The sequence below is a fragment of the Falco punctatus genome (assembly GCF_963210335.1).
Source record: "Falco punctatus genome assembly, chromosome: Z".
In the NCBI taxonomy this organism is placed as follows: Eukaryota; Metazoa; Chordata; class Aves; order Falconiformes; family Falconidae; genus Falco; species Falco punctatus.
In genome coordinates this window covers 78,044,730-78,059,803 of record NC_137586.1, presented here as the reverse complement: position 1 = coordinate 78,059,803, position 15,074 = coordinate 78,044,730, and the positions used below count along the sequence as shown (strand labels likewise).

The window sequence follows — 15,074 nt, the reverse complement described above, 5'->3', positions numbered from 1 at the left end:
CAGCTATTTTCTCACTGGAAAAAGGTCTAGTAGCCTCCTTAAAGTTCATGGGCTACCTGCAGCTCAAGTTTGCTATTTCTTCATCGTGCTGAAGAGTACAATATTGAATCAAAATAACTGCTTTAAAATTTGTTTACAAAACCCTGAAAGTCATGGTGCCACACATCAAATTAACTACTGTAAGGACAAATTAAAAAATATACACACCATTTGCACATCTGAAGGAACTCTGGATAGAAAGTCAAGTAGCTCATTGTTATCGATTGCATACGGACTTCGAAGCCTCTTTGTAAATTTATTGATGCCTGCGAAAGTGAAAGCTCAAATGTTACTATCATCATTTTTCAAAAAATTAAATATCTATTTTTGGCAAAGTTCTAAAAAAGATTTTATCATCCATTTGAAAGCCTGAAATTAGCACTGAATTAATGAATAAATGAATTGTGAACTTGGGCTCTAAAAGCTGGAATCTGCTGCTGTAGTCCCCTCTGCTTCAAACTGCAAAAGTTCTAGGCACATTTTCAAATCCCTCCAATACTTTTTCCTGAAAGTAATAGAAACTGTAGTTATTATGCAGAGGTTGCAAAAAGGACAGGAATCAAGCATACTCCATTTCTGTAGCTAAGAGGATGAGCAGTAATGAGCTTAATTGCAGGACAGAAGGTTCAGGCTAGACACAAGGAAAATCTTCCTAATGCTAAGGACGGTGAAGCAGACGGGAAGCAGTGAAGTCTGGATCATGTGAAGGCTTTAGGATGAGTTTACACAAACCTCTGTCCGGGAATGACATATAGATGAGCTGATGGCAATGCAGAGAAGGGATGCAAGGTCTCCCTTAGATGTCATGGTCTTACAATGCCTATTGACAATTAATGGTCAGAAGCACCAAGAAAATCCTCCTCAAACTAAAGAGAAAGCAGGGTTTTAAATTAGTCTCATCTTCTTATCGTTACATACCAGGTGAGATTCACACACTTTTCACGTGAGAATCTTGCTCGTGGGCTCTGGGAACACAGGTCTGACAGGCAGGCACAGCACACACTGCACAAACCCTCACATGAGTGGGAGAAAGCCAGGACAGCGTTAATAATGTGCCAGTCTGTGTCATTTATCCAGGCCGTATCAGAGATAAGATAATACAGTTTATCTTCCATGATGTCTTTGGCACCCAGGCCTTTCAGAAAGCTTTAGCAAGGACATAAAGCTTCAGGACAGAGTGCACAAGCTGCAGTCTTGACAACACCCACGGCCTCCCCCTGCATGAATTCTCAGTCCTGTGGTGCAGAGAGGGGATGCTGCCATCCCTGACCTGGTGATTGAGCAGTGGGTGTTGAGAGAGAGTATGTGAGATCCAGACACCTTCGTTTAAGAAGACCCTTTGCATCAGCAAGTGACTGAGAAATTCAGGGTCTACCCCACTGTTCGCTGCACATGGCCACTGGACCACCCGCGGGTGAATCCAGGAGCTGATAAGGTCTCACCTTGTCAGCCTCTGAAAGTAAACACATGAATAAATCATGGTCAAGGCTCAAGAAAATAAAAGTGCTGAAGAGATGAGATGGGACAGCTCAGGAGAAGATAAAACAAGAGGACTAGGTCTATTCCAAAAGCTTGAACATTTTCTGATTAAAATAATTGTCTTCATACTCTTTTCCACAAAAACAGCTGTAGCTATCACCAGGACTCTGCACTGTAGTGAACGCATGAGAGCGCAGCGGTGGTTCCTGCTCTACCACAGCTGACACACCACATGTTCAAGGACCAGCAGTCTCCACGGGGAGAAACACGGCCAGGAGGGAAGGAAATGAGAATTTCTTCCCAGGGCAGGCTGAAAAATGCAGTCCCTATGGATGCACAGAAGAAAGACAGCTATGCATAAGACCAGCCGTAACATGGAGGAATTTTCATTTAACAACACTTGCCTTCCCAAAGAACAAAATGGGCAGATGCTGCTACAGACCAGCTCAAACTTCCTATGGACGTAAGTCAGATGACAGAGGTCATTTGCGTCCAACTGCAGGATGGACAAACAGGATGAAGAGACATGTAACACAGGGGAGGCCAGACACACACGGCAATGGAGAACACACAGGCGTGTGTTTGGAATACTGCATTTTATTGAAGGGAGAGCTGCTCAACATGGCTCTGTGCGGATGCACTGTTGCCCAAGGAGGTCGGGACTGCCGGAGCTGCAGCTGTGCAGGACCTGTCTGGTCACCCAGCACGATGCAGAGGAACAGGTCCCCGCAGAGGGGAACCCCATACATGGGCTGAGTAAGAAGCCACCTAAACTGAAATGCAGGATTAAAACGTGGAGCTGAAACCTCTAGTGAACAAAGGTGTGTGAAGTTGTATCTAGATAAGAGTGGACGACTTGCGGGCAGGGCGGGAGGAGGTGGTGGGAAAGAGAGCAAGGTGCATTCACAGCCACTTGTGCTTATGCTGCCCATCCGTGGTTTGGGAGGGGTGCACTCCGGTTTGGGAGTGGAGGCTCTGCCTCACCTGAAACAGAGACACTTCTGGGGAAGTGTGAACCCACACCCCCAGTATCGCAGGGGTACGTGTCAGGAGATTTTCGAACGACAGTGCTGACTCTATACACTTTTATGGGTCTTGGAGGGGTATTATAATCTCAGGTCCTTGCCTGAAATCAAGGGGATGCATGAAAGCAAGTGTACAAAGACGCCAGATCTGTATGAAAAACGACAGAAAAAGGACACAGACCAAGGACTTCAGACCTGGGTAACAAGAGGCTTACCACCATGTGTGTGTGGTAGGCAGAATGAGGTTTTGGGGAACAAACTAGGAGTCCGGGTTGCACCCAAGCAGGGTGATACAGGGGATGTGGGGAATAAGTGAAATTCCACAACAGGGTAAAACAGAAAGCCCGCACGCTTGCTTTTTTTAGTCACATGGAAATATTTTGTCCAAATCCTCCCTAATGGCTCTTCTCCATTTTGTGTACTCTGCTGCAACTATCTGTGAAGACTCTGTAAGAGTATTACCAATACTGACTGATACATAAATATATATATTCTTTGGTGTCAGTTCCATGACTTTAGGTTGTCTCCGGAACTCAGGACTTTTTGATCAAGGCATGACTGTTATTTTTTCCTCCAGGAAGAAAATCTAGCCACAGATTGAACTGAGGCCGTGCTCTTCACAAGTCTGCACTACTGAATAAGGGTACAGCTGCTGGTGGTATGTATAAAAGACGTATAAAAAATGTGCAAATGAAAACTTGGAGTATTATTTACAACAGATGTGGTAACGGTAGCTGTTTAAAATCAGTATAAAGAATAAATATAAGGACAAGTAGTGAAAGCTTGGATCAATCATGATTCCACCCCCCACCCCCTCACCACCCAGTTTCTGTTCATTACCAACCAGCCAAATACCACATATACCTTTCTGTTCAACTAAAGGTGACCCTTTAAACAGGTTTCTTGTTGCTATGTTTACATACACTTTCACAAGATAAAGTACTGCAGTAAAAAAGGCATATTGTCCTAAATGCACTATATAGATTGAAATGCCTCTGTTTGTGTATAAGTGGTGAAAATAAATCATAGTAATATCTAGACAAAGCTACACTTTGATATATGAAGAATCCTCATGGCTACATGTTTATAGTATGATGAAGCCTAGAATGCCAGCCAAGAAAAATGCATTTTGCAGGTGGGCCTAAATCTTTACACAGTTGTGATTTTTAACTAACCTGTCTGTTTCCATCATGGAGCACCTTCATGGCCATAAATACAGGAAAGTACTGACAATGTAAGTCATCTCTTAAAAAACAGGTTTTTCTAAGTGGCACACACAGTTTAAAAAGGCTTTACTTACCCCAGACAAGGACAATGTATCTCAGTGGAATGAAATACAGGATGATGGTGAACACGGAGAGGGCAACAATCGCCAGCCAGCTCAGGAATGGGACAGTCCAATTGAAAGTGCTGGAAGAAAAATTAACAAAAGTCAGAATTGTGGTCACCTGACAGAGCCAAACGATGAACAAAAATTGGGCTGGACAGGGGAAGACGTGCCAGCTCCCATCAACAAACTGAAGCTACAAATGAATGCATGGATGCTGGGCATCAGGGCCAGCGAGGGCTTGGACCCATCCCCAGTGGAAATGAGAGGAGGTCCCAGCTTCACCCGCAGAATGGGACCTCTCCCAGCCCAGCCGTGCACACAGCATCCACTGCTCCGCCTTTTGGAAATGACCGTGGCCACCCCCAGTGGAAGGTGGAACACACACAGTTCCTTACTCCTCAAACACACTCGCACTGGCAAACCGGAGTCCCTTTTTCAATACCAGTGTGGAGGAAGGATGTAATAGCTGGAAGAGTACTGCTAAGGCTTTCTGCTTGCTCTCCTCCCCATTCTGCCGTAAGGACAGTGCAAGGCGTTAAAGGCTGAGCAGGGACCTTCCCCTCTGACATATGGGTGCATTCCCTGGCTAGGTGCCCTTCTTGCTTGGGGGGCACAGTCAGGAAAAGGCGAGCGTGTGGGTGTGCAAAGCTGGAAACTCATACATGCACCTATAAAGGAGAGGGTCAGGGAAAAGGAGGGGGCAGAACAGTCAGTGTTGAAGACGGGGATAATGCAACAGCACTGGATGAAGGAAGGCAATAAAAACATTTTGAGTGGTGAAAAAAACCAAAACCAAACAACCAAAAAATCCCAAAAGGAGAAAAAAGATGGAAGAAGCAAAAAGGAGGGAGTGGTGTAGGACAAAGTACATTGCAGGAAAGGCAAAGATAAACGTTAACTTCCAGATAAAATAAAATATATTTCTTTATGGATAAAGGGAGAGAACTTCTGAGATCCCATCAGAGTTTCAGTACATTGCCTTTCCAAAAAAGCCCCAGATTAAAACATCCTCGTTAAGGGTCCCAAACCCTATGCTGCGATAAAAAACTGCTGGACACCTCATTTTGCAGCAGTTGAGGTGTGAGCCGAGAGGAAGCAAAAGCTAACGAGTCTTGCAACAGCCGTGCTGTGGCTCTCCAACCTCTGTGTGCAGGGAAGAGAGAAAGGCCAGATGGCCAATTTATAGATACGTCCCATGGGAACGCTGGTTAAAGGGAGCTTGGCTCAATGGGATTGTTCCATGAAGGCACCACCATGTCAAAAGCGTTTCATGACATTTAACCAGAAGGAAAATGTGGCTTTGACTCTAAATAGCCTGATGATACTCTTTAAAGTATTACTACTAGCTACATCCCCAATCAGTGTGATTACAGTATTTTGGCTTCTCTGGCTGAATAATTGCAATTATCTGAATTGCTAGCCATATTTTTCATAATGAGCTCTGGCTTCCTGTGTTTATTTGTCTTCTTTTCTCTCTGGCAATTTTGACATGTCTCCAGAGTGAACATTATGTTAGTGTCACTTGGTGTAGGATCACTCCCTTTCTCCTCAGGGGACACCTGCTCTTTTCCCCTCTTCTGCATGCATTTGGGATGAACAGAAGGTTGAGGGTCTGCTCATGTTCCTGTGACTCAGCTTTGTGCAATGGATCACAGACACGCCATGTGTGGGAACACTGGCTCCTCACTTAGCAAACCTCCTTATGTGCTGTGTTAGCACAGCATTCAGTACAGGTTTCCCATTATAGTTTCAGGAACAAATTACAAAGATTTATAGGAAGATTCGGTCTCACTAGGTTCAGAAAATTCTGTTGCTCTCATCTGGTATGTAACAGAACAAACCCTACTTCCAAAATGCACAATTAGAAAAACTTAATCAAGACAACTTCCACGAGCAGCCTTTTGATAAAAGACTTCCTTCAGAGACAGGCTCGTTTGGTTTGTCTGGAAAACTCGTGCAATATAATGTGCTTGCGCCTGGCTCTGCCGCTGTGAACACGGCCCGCCTGGAAGTGTCCCCACGGGAATGTTTCCCAGGCTTTCCGGCTAGGGACTTTGCTCTTAAATATGGAAATGGCAACCTCCTCTCCATCCCGAATCTGGTATGCTTGCCATTGCTGATATTCGAAAAACAAACCAAAACAATAAGTAAAAGGCAGAACAGCATGAGAGACGATCCCCGTGTTTCCTGCAGGCTGACCTTCACCCAACACACCCTCTTCCCAGAACTTGCTTCCCCCAGTCCGATTTATTCTGGGACCCACTTCTCTCTCAGGCCGCGGTCCCGTCGGTGCGGAGCACCGGTGCCCTGCAGACGCCACCTGCAGCAGGTGCTGCCAGGGCGAGGGGACACGTGGCCCCACCTTGCCTGGAGAGGGTGCACCACCAAGCCTCTCGTGAAGGTTTCGTAAGCCGCTGCAGCTGCTGGGCCCCCCTCCAGCCGCCCTCTGCCCTCAGCAGAACGGTGGTGGTGCTGCTCCCAGCTTCTCACCCGACCAGGATGAGGTGCCCTTGGCTTTCGAGGGGCTGAAACCCAAGTCAACCCTGTCCCTGCTTCGTGGCCAGTGGCTGGGGAACCCATCTGATCTCAAATAGTACATCTTACACCGCTGTTCACTGACCGTGCCAAAGCCACAGTGAAGTTCCTGTGGTGGATTGCAGAACCTCTCCTGCTTAAGGCCCAAATATATTGGTAATTCTTATATATCATGTATTAGGTGTTACAAATTACAAATACTCCAGAAGGAAAAGTCTTTGCTAACTCGCATAAATACAACACTTCCAGCAACCAAACATATGTACATCCTTAAAATCTGAAACCCCCGTTCAGCTCTGCTTATTTCCTTTATCAAAGCTGCATTTTTTATTATTAGTTTTAAATAACTTATGTTAGGTGTCACAACAAGATTCTCTTTCTGTTTTACTTCAAAGCCCAGGTTCTGATTTCCTTCCCCAATTAATACATTTCTAAATTCCAAAATGAATATGACTAGATTTTCATTCACTGAGGGCCTCCACAAAACAAAGTAAATACAGATGAGTTTCAACAATGCATCAGCCAAAGCTGGAGTCGTCCCCTGCCCACCACTCCCACCCCCCACCCCCCCAAAAAAAAGGTCTAATAAAAAATCTAGTAAGTCTAATAAAGCTCTTTGTACCTCAGCTTTGAAAAAATATGAACAGTATTGGAAAGCAATCCAGCACCTGTGTCAGCACTTACTTCTTGATCCTTTCTCCAAAGGAAGCTACTTCACCAAGGATATTCTGGACACTGACACACACCTCCTGGATGGCGTAAAGTCTATTCATAAATCCTTTCTTTTCACTGTCCTAAAGAAAAGAATAGGAGTAGTTGAAAAAAAGAATTTCTGACTGTAGGAAAAGGACCATGTATCTATCAGTTAAGTTTCAAAAGTTACACACACATCTAACAGCAACTGGTAAAACCTGGCAACTGGGAACCGTTTCCTTGTCCTTTAAGCAGTGCCTATTGACAATATGTATGTTTTAGTACACATGCTGAGCACCACACAATTTTGTTTGCTGCTACATTAGTTTCTTAATGTATGTTTCAATACACCAGGTCTCTGATTTATAAATATGTTGAAGGTGCCAACCTCCTACGTTGTGTGCTCCTTCAAGTAGGAAGAGTCCAAAGATGGAATAAGGGCAGTTTGCTGAAACGCTGGGTCTCGCGCTGGTGTAGGCATCGGGAAGATAAACTTTCCATGTGGGAGGCTTGGAGTAAGAACCAGAACACCTCAGCTCCTATCTCTGGCTCCGACATGGGTTTAAATTGTTGGATGTACCTGTGCCCCCCACCATCATCTATTCCACCTTTCTGCTTGGCCAGTGCACGCTCTCTCTCCCACCCCCTACTAACATTCAAGTGTCACTACGCATGAAATATACGGGAGATGTAACTCCCAACTGCCTTTACAATATGATTAGTGCAGCTCGCAGCTCCAAAAGAATATAAAATGTCAGCCATGGGCAAAATGAAAGACGCAGGGAAGGTGTCACTGTAGGAAGTAATTTTAATTACCTCCTTTCTTACTCAGGTTTCTATATGCTATTGGACTTGTGCTCACAAAGCCATCAATTTATGTAATATAAAATCTAACCATAATTTAGTTTCAGTTACATTTATCAAAATTCTTTGTGCCCCTAAAAATGGGGGCATTTTTAAAAACCAGAGTGATCATTTGTCCCTCAAAAGCAGGAACCACCCTCACTAAGACATTTTCTGGGGTCTTTGATAGATTTGCATCAGCAAATGTTGTCTTCCTTTCTGCCAAGTCGAGCAGAATTTGCCTCCCAGAAGAATTCAACAAGGTGCTGCTCAGGCACATCAAGGCCCTCCATGGACTATTCCTTAACTGGGCCTCCTCCTGCTCTGATGACCTGTTCTTTCTTCCTCAAAAAGCTTTCTAACTCTAAACCCAGAAAGCCTGCAGCATCAAATCCACACAAAGCCAACAGCACTCAAAAAAACCCAAACCAAAAACCCACCCCCCCCGCAAAAAAAAAAAAAAAAAAGCTGTTACATGGGATTAAAATGAAGCATCACCATAAAAAAAAAAGACTGATTATCTTCATTTTTTCCAGACTACACGTAAGTCAAAAGGTTATGTTCCACGTTTCCAATGGACTGATGCCATATTATCTTATCTAGTTTGAATGCAATTAGTGTTTTCTCAAAATAGGAAATGGAAAGAAAAATATTTCAAGAGTAGCAAAATATATGATAAAAACGTTGTTCAACATTTTGCCATCACAAACAACACAATACAACAGCCTCTGTAATTGACTCCAAAGTCCGGCATCTAAGAAATTAGCACATGTTGCATTTCATGTTTCTTTTCTCCTCCTGATGCTTAATTAGCAGACGGTATATTGGTTCACTTGTTTTGTTGTCCCTTTTGCTATCTCGATAAATCAGATTGGATGAGGAAAACAACGTTTAACATTTAATCATCTGAAGTTCCTTCAGCAACACTCTTCTGCAACTATATTGTCAAGATTTCTTGTGAAGGCTCGAAAGTACATAGCTGCAGAACACAGACTGTCTAAAAATAGTCAGGAGACAGACAGACAGATACAGCAAAACTACTTCCAGTGATGCAGTGTAATTTAAAAAACCCAAACACTTCAGAGACAGCAAACCCACCAGTTTCTCAGACAATGTAAAGAGCTTACGGTCTCAGTTAAGGTTAATAATCATTCATATCATAAAGGAGTATTTCTGGTTTTTGAGGATGACCATAACTGCAGCTGCTGGTATCAACTACACCAAGCACTGCACAGCAAGACTGAGTAATTTGTGAAGTTATTTCCTTAATATTTATTACATTCTTGAAGCCTTGGCAATGACAGCATTATTGTCCTCAGGTACACAGCTTCTGAGGAGGTGCCGCATATATTCAGCATGTTTCATTTGCCATCGGGAAAGACATACCTGCTTTATTCCTTCATGTAAAACACAAACTTCCAGTACTGCAGGAGAAACATGAAAATTATCTGTTCCTTTGTACAGCAGAAATGAACAATAAGACATACAGAAATCACGGGTATATTTTTGCTTTCCAAATCCGTATACACATTGCTTCTCCAGTTTCATTTAACAGATTCTGCCCTCTCCGTAAAGTTATCTTGATTTACAATTAACTTGTAGGAGAAAAGAATTATGTCACTGTAATAAAAACAGCACTTCTCGTGACATCTCCAGAACTCAACAGGCATTACGTTCAGAAGTCCTGAGGCTGTTTTTCTTTACAAATATTTCTCAAGACAAACGTGTATCTTTTTTGAAAATACATCTGTTTTAAATCATTCTCCTCAAAACCCCCACAAAACCCCCAAAGACAGAAAGAGACAGAGAAAGAATCACTATTTCCACCCCCCTGCACCTTCTGAGCTTAAAGAAAATTTGTTGACATACTCCGAGGCAGGAATAGACAAAACAGCACAGGAAAGAGGAGGCGGTCAGAAGGATCAGGGTTCGGCTTTGCTTAAACTAATTCCACATGCTTCACAACTATTAGCTGTTTTTTATTTCCTGCTCCAAAGATTTGTGGAGAAAATAATCTGGGCTAGGGAAAAGCTGCACTTATTTTCTTCCAGCAAGATGCTGTGTTAGCAAATACAACATATGAGCCACCTTGAGCAAACCAAGGTTCTTAATAATCCATTTCTCAAACACTACTGGTATTTCCTTTCCGAAGAAAGATGGGCTGTGACTGGAATCAATTTCATCATTTGTATGGCTACAATTGCCAAGTTTCTGGAAATAATTGCCATTTAAATAGTAGATAAAATCTATTATACAAAGGTAAAACCAGCCTTACTACTATTTTACTTCCATGATTTGTTTGTTTGCAGGAGGCTTAAGGTATCTGCAAAGCAAGATGTTTGCTAGGGGATGGCTTTAAGCATGAACTGTGAAAGCAGAGATGTCAACAGTCTGACTTGAATTTACAAAGGGGAATGAACTCGAGGCAAAGCCTGGGACCACGTCCTCCTCCTCCTCCTTCAAAGGAAACTGTAGGTTACAGATTGATACATTGCTTGGCCAATAATAATAATACTTAACTCTTGTATACTGATTTTCTGCCATAACTGTATTTTACTGTATGTGGTGAAGCCAAAGCAAAACAAAGTAAATGACTTTCCCTAAACTGCATGGAGCTAATTCACATGAACTCTCAATACAACACGTGTTGTGAGAGCCTCTCTATTCGTGGACTATGCTTCCAATCCCATGATAAAATAGGGTGATTTAGGAAAGGATTGTATCTTTAACCCCAAAAATCTCTCTTCTCCCAAGTTGAAGTGCATTTACAAAACAAACATTTCAAAAGACTGGGAAAGCAGGAGAAATAAATAAGGCAGACTCAAACATAAACTTTGATAAAGTTAATGGAATTAAGCCGATGGGGAAAAAAAAAAGAGCTTTAAGTAAAAGGAGACATTTTTAGTACAGAGAATAAACCGGAACATTTTATGGTGGATAACAGTCCTATTAATAACTACTAAACTGGAAAGAAAGGCACACATCATAAAAACAAAGTAATAGGAGAGTTTCAAGAACAGAAGTAAATTTTGAAATTTTTAGGAGATGCTATCTGGGAAAGACAGAGGCTCCTGATGGATCTTCCAAAAAAGCACCCCTTGTTGCCCAGATTGGTATGATAGTGCACCTCTGCACAAACCGAAGCAACTGAGACAAAGCCAGACTAACCTGTGATATGTATGGGGAGAGGATATGAAACCACCACCGAGAGCAACAGTGTTCCCCTGGTATGCTGTGAGAGCTATATGGTCCCATCACCTAGCCAACAGAAGACGCATGTACTCTGCTTGTGTCACGCTGGACTACCTGTGGCCACAAAAGCATAGCCCCACAGTTATTGCTGGAGGAACCCCTCTAATCAAACCTGTAAATCTCTATTACCTGAATATGAGAACACTACTTCTGCGCAGATTATTTCAACTAAGAGTTTGTCTCCAAAGCACAGTCCATCCATAGGCGCCAGCATCATCCCCTGGCATGAATCCTGGCCACGTGCCGGGCTGTGACACCCTGGTAGACCTCCACTTGGAGACTGACAAAGTAGATCCAGAAGTGTCTGTAGGCAATGCATTGGTCTTTTACTGGCAGGATGCATTCATACCTTGCAGGGGGGGCATGGAGACACCAACTACTGAATGCTGTCCCATGGTCTAGCCGTAGCTCAAAAGCCATAGCCATAGCCACTGCTGAAAAACCCGTCACTGGGGATTAATGGCCTCAGGAATTACCTCCCAAATGCTAACCTCTGCTTTCTCGGAAAGTCACAAAGAAGGAAATAGTGAACCAAAACTATTCCAGCTCTGAAGGCATTTTGATCTCCTCCAAGTCTTCTGAACCCCTATCAAAAGGCTTCAGATCTGGTGATGGTAAGCCATTATGTTATCATTTTCTCAGGGAAATGGAAAGAGGTCAGACAACCATGGTGATATTGTTACCTTAAAGCTGACTGTGGAAATGTAATCATGAGGTAAAGCTGAATGATCTATGGGACCTGGAAAGGTGCACGGGTTGACCTGAAACTGGTCTCCTCCATGATGTCAATAATGAACTGGAGAGGGTCAGGTTGTTTTAATCACTTTTCCCTCTTGAAGGCTGAGACTTACAGAGTACCATCACCATCTGGTCTTGACCCTTCTTAAACTGGAAAAGTAGGGGAAAAGTCCTGGAGACATTAACACCTTTCAGTGAGACCTTAATGACTTAGAAGTTTCCACCCTTCCAGTAAGCCAGCTTGTAACTCTTCAAACTTCCTGTTATTTTAAATAGTGACTGACGGCACGCCAGGCAGACAGGTACCAGCGTGTGCTCTCCCCTTGCCACCAACAGAAGAGAAGGTCTGGTTGATACTCGCACCATCCTGAAAAGGAACAGTGGGAGGCAGCTTCCTCAGTGTCGGCACCATTCCACATCGGACATTGGATCCCAGGACTACGTAGATAATCAGAACGGAGCTTTTGAACTGTGGGCTTCCCTTTTGCCCATATTACCTGGCACCACATCTTCAGTGGCCACATTTTTAAGACACTACCGGTTGTTTACAAATGCTCAACGTGTCATCTCTGAAGTCTACCTGCCAACACGTGCATGAAAACAGGCCTGAAAATAACTGCTCATGCCGAAACAGAAACCAGGCCGAGGAGTTTAAAATATGGAGGAAACCACATAATTTTTAAGATAGAAGGGTTTTAGAGAGAGAAATGGTATTTGTGGTCATGATTATTAAAGAAAGAAGCAATAAAAAGTTATTGCCTAGTAAGCATTCCATATTTAAAACAGCAGAAATAGGTACAATAGAAACCATATAAACATGCGGACGAAAACACTGAAGATTCACTGTTTATGAAGACACCATGCCTGTGAGCATGAATATTACAACAATCTGTTCTTCCTCAAACATATACTGAGAGTTGATAAAAATCATTTTGAACCTTCTGTGACTTTTTGGCACTACCACCTATATAACGAATTAAGACTTCTTCATGTGTAATGAACTGCTGCATTGCTAGAACATAAATATAAAATCAGAGAAAAAAAAATTGAGCTACAGTAATAATTCTAGGGAAAGATTTCTACAAGCAAGCTTTCTACAATGTAGCAGAATGACACTTTTATGGCAATTCTTATGTAAATTCTTATTACATGGAGATTTTTTTGCTAGTGCTTTTTATTTTGTTTCTCCCTACTATATTCCACAGTACTGCCCAATGCTGTTTAAATCTGTTCCTTCCTAATCTCTCCTTCACTGCACATTTTAATACAGAAAAGATAACATTCCAAATAAAACACAGAAACATGAACACAACAGAGACAGTTAACAGACTGCCATGCCATTTCACTGAAGGGCCACCTAGTGTGGGGAAACAAAAACTTAAATTTTCCTTGCATGGTACCTTTTTGGCTAATGCTAAACCTTTATGAGGTATTAAGTTTCCTAAATACTCTAAGCAAACATATTACTCGACAAGGACCTTGTTTGTTCATGGTGATGCATTCAGGGGCAAAAAGTCAACAATGCCAAATAATGCTGTGCCTTTCTTATTTTGGAAGGAAACTTAAAGAATTAAAGCAAGGTGGGGTTAAGCATTGGGGTGACAAGAATGCATCAGATGCATTTGCTTTATGTTTATATTTGAAAAAAACCTTTTTTTTTTTTTCTTGGCTGCCTCTTTTTCTCCCCTTCACCCTGTTCTACCATACTTAAGCAAGGAAAGGAGTTTCTTACTTTATGCAAGACAGAACTACACTGGAGCTTGACAGTGATCTCATTAATGTTCCTCTTGTATCCAGGCACCTCGATGCCATCCAGCAGAGGCTTAACACAGAAATCTTGGTGTATTGTCCAGCAGTTGTTTGCAAGAGCTGATTTAGTTATAATATGGTCCTGAAATTCTACTAATGAACAAACTTTGGCCACGATTTTATAGCTGGGTTTACAGATTCCAGTGGTTCTAACAGTGTTTACCCTCTACCCATGCTGAATGCCAAACTGCAATTAACAACGTGTTCATTAATGCAACTCTTCAAATTCCATGACACAAATGCGAGGGATGACAAATTTAGAAGTTAAATCTCAGAGCTGTAATGATCTTTAAAAGGTAAGGAAAGAGCCTGTGAGGTATATCAGACTGAGTTATTTTAAATAAGAACAGTCCTGCTGTGCAAGAGCCTGTAGAGATGGGGTGAAAACACATCATACCAGCTAGTATAAAAATTCTGCATTTAGGGTGGGGGTGAGAAAAATAGACAGAGAAACCAGAAAATGAATGCTGAAAGACTGCGGTTAGGAAAACACCTGAATTTGTGAGATGCTTATCTAAATCATACCCATGCACTTTTGTTGTCCACTCATTACCAACAAGAGCCTCATCAAAATAAGATAATGCTCTGTTTTGAACGTTTAAAGTAGCCTCAAAATTTATCTTTAAATAAATGCCTATACAGCTGTCACTGATTGATAAAAAAGGAAGATTATGGAGTTCTGCTGGATTAACAGCAATTTACAATTTCAGCTGCTGTTCTGAAATACGTTGGCTTGAATGTAGCAGACATAAAAGTTAATTTGATGTTTTAGTGTATGTAGAACATAATTTTCATTTCCTTCTTTTAAGGATTATGATAATGATTAACATGCTTTTGGGCAGAGGATAAAGACTGACTATTCAAGATCACCTCTATACCGGGCTAGGATGCTATCTCTGCATCAAAGTTTACATTTAGATTTACTTTACTGTTTCTGGAAGCTTCCCAATCCCGTGTTGCTGGGATATTATGATCTCATAATTCTTATGTAAGTTGTTCACCTAAACAAACAGAGATAATAATTTTACACTAACTTATCAGCCCAGCTTGGCAAGCCTAAGAGACAGCAGCTGTAACTGCTTCTGCTGCCAAAAGACCCGCACCTCCAATGTGGGGCTACAGAGGGCAACCTCAGAGTTGTCCCCACCACGGTATGAACTGCCACCACAAAAGCCAGCAAAAGGAGTCCAGTACTGATTTAGAAGGTGATTCAGCACTCCAGCCTTAGATTTCTATTTCAGAGTTAATATGAACTATTCTCTAGACATGTTCCCCACAGTAGGCGGAATGTGGTCCTCTTCTAGTCTCCTCCAGGATTGCTACCCTGGGTT

General features: G+C 42.4%; 1 protein-coding gene across 5 annotated transcripts in view; it reads right to left on the bottom strand.

Annotated features, from left to right (window-relative positions):
• Positions 1 to 15,074, bottom strand: part of MCTP1 (multiple C2 and transmembrane domain containing 1) — a 277,984-nt gene that overhangs the window by 3,009 nt on the left and 259,901 nt on the right. For all 5 annotated transcript variants that reach the window (XM_080372351.1, XM_080372354.1, XM_080372352.1 and 2 more), the window contains 3 exons: positions 7,093 to 7,202; positions 3,844 to 3,953; positions 208 to 305 (listed from right to left, as the gene is read on the bottom strand). In XM_080372351.1, coding sequence (XP_080228477.1) covers positions 208 to 305; positions 3,844 to 3,953; positions 7,093 to 7,202 — 318 coding nt within the window. The remainder of the gene's footprint in view (positions 1 to 207; positions 306 to 3,843; positions 3,954 to 7,092; positions 7,203 to 15,074) is intronic.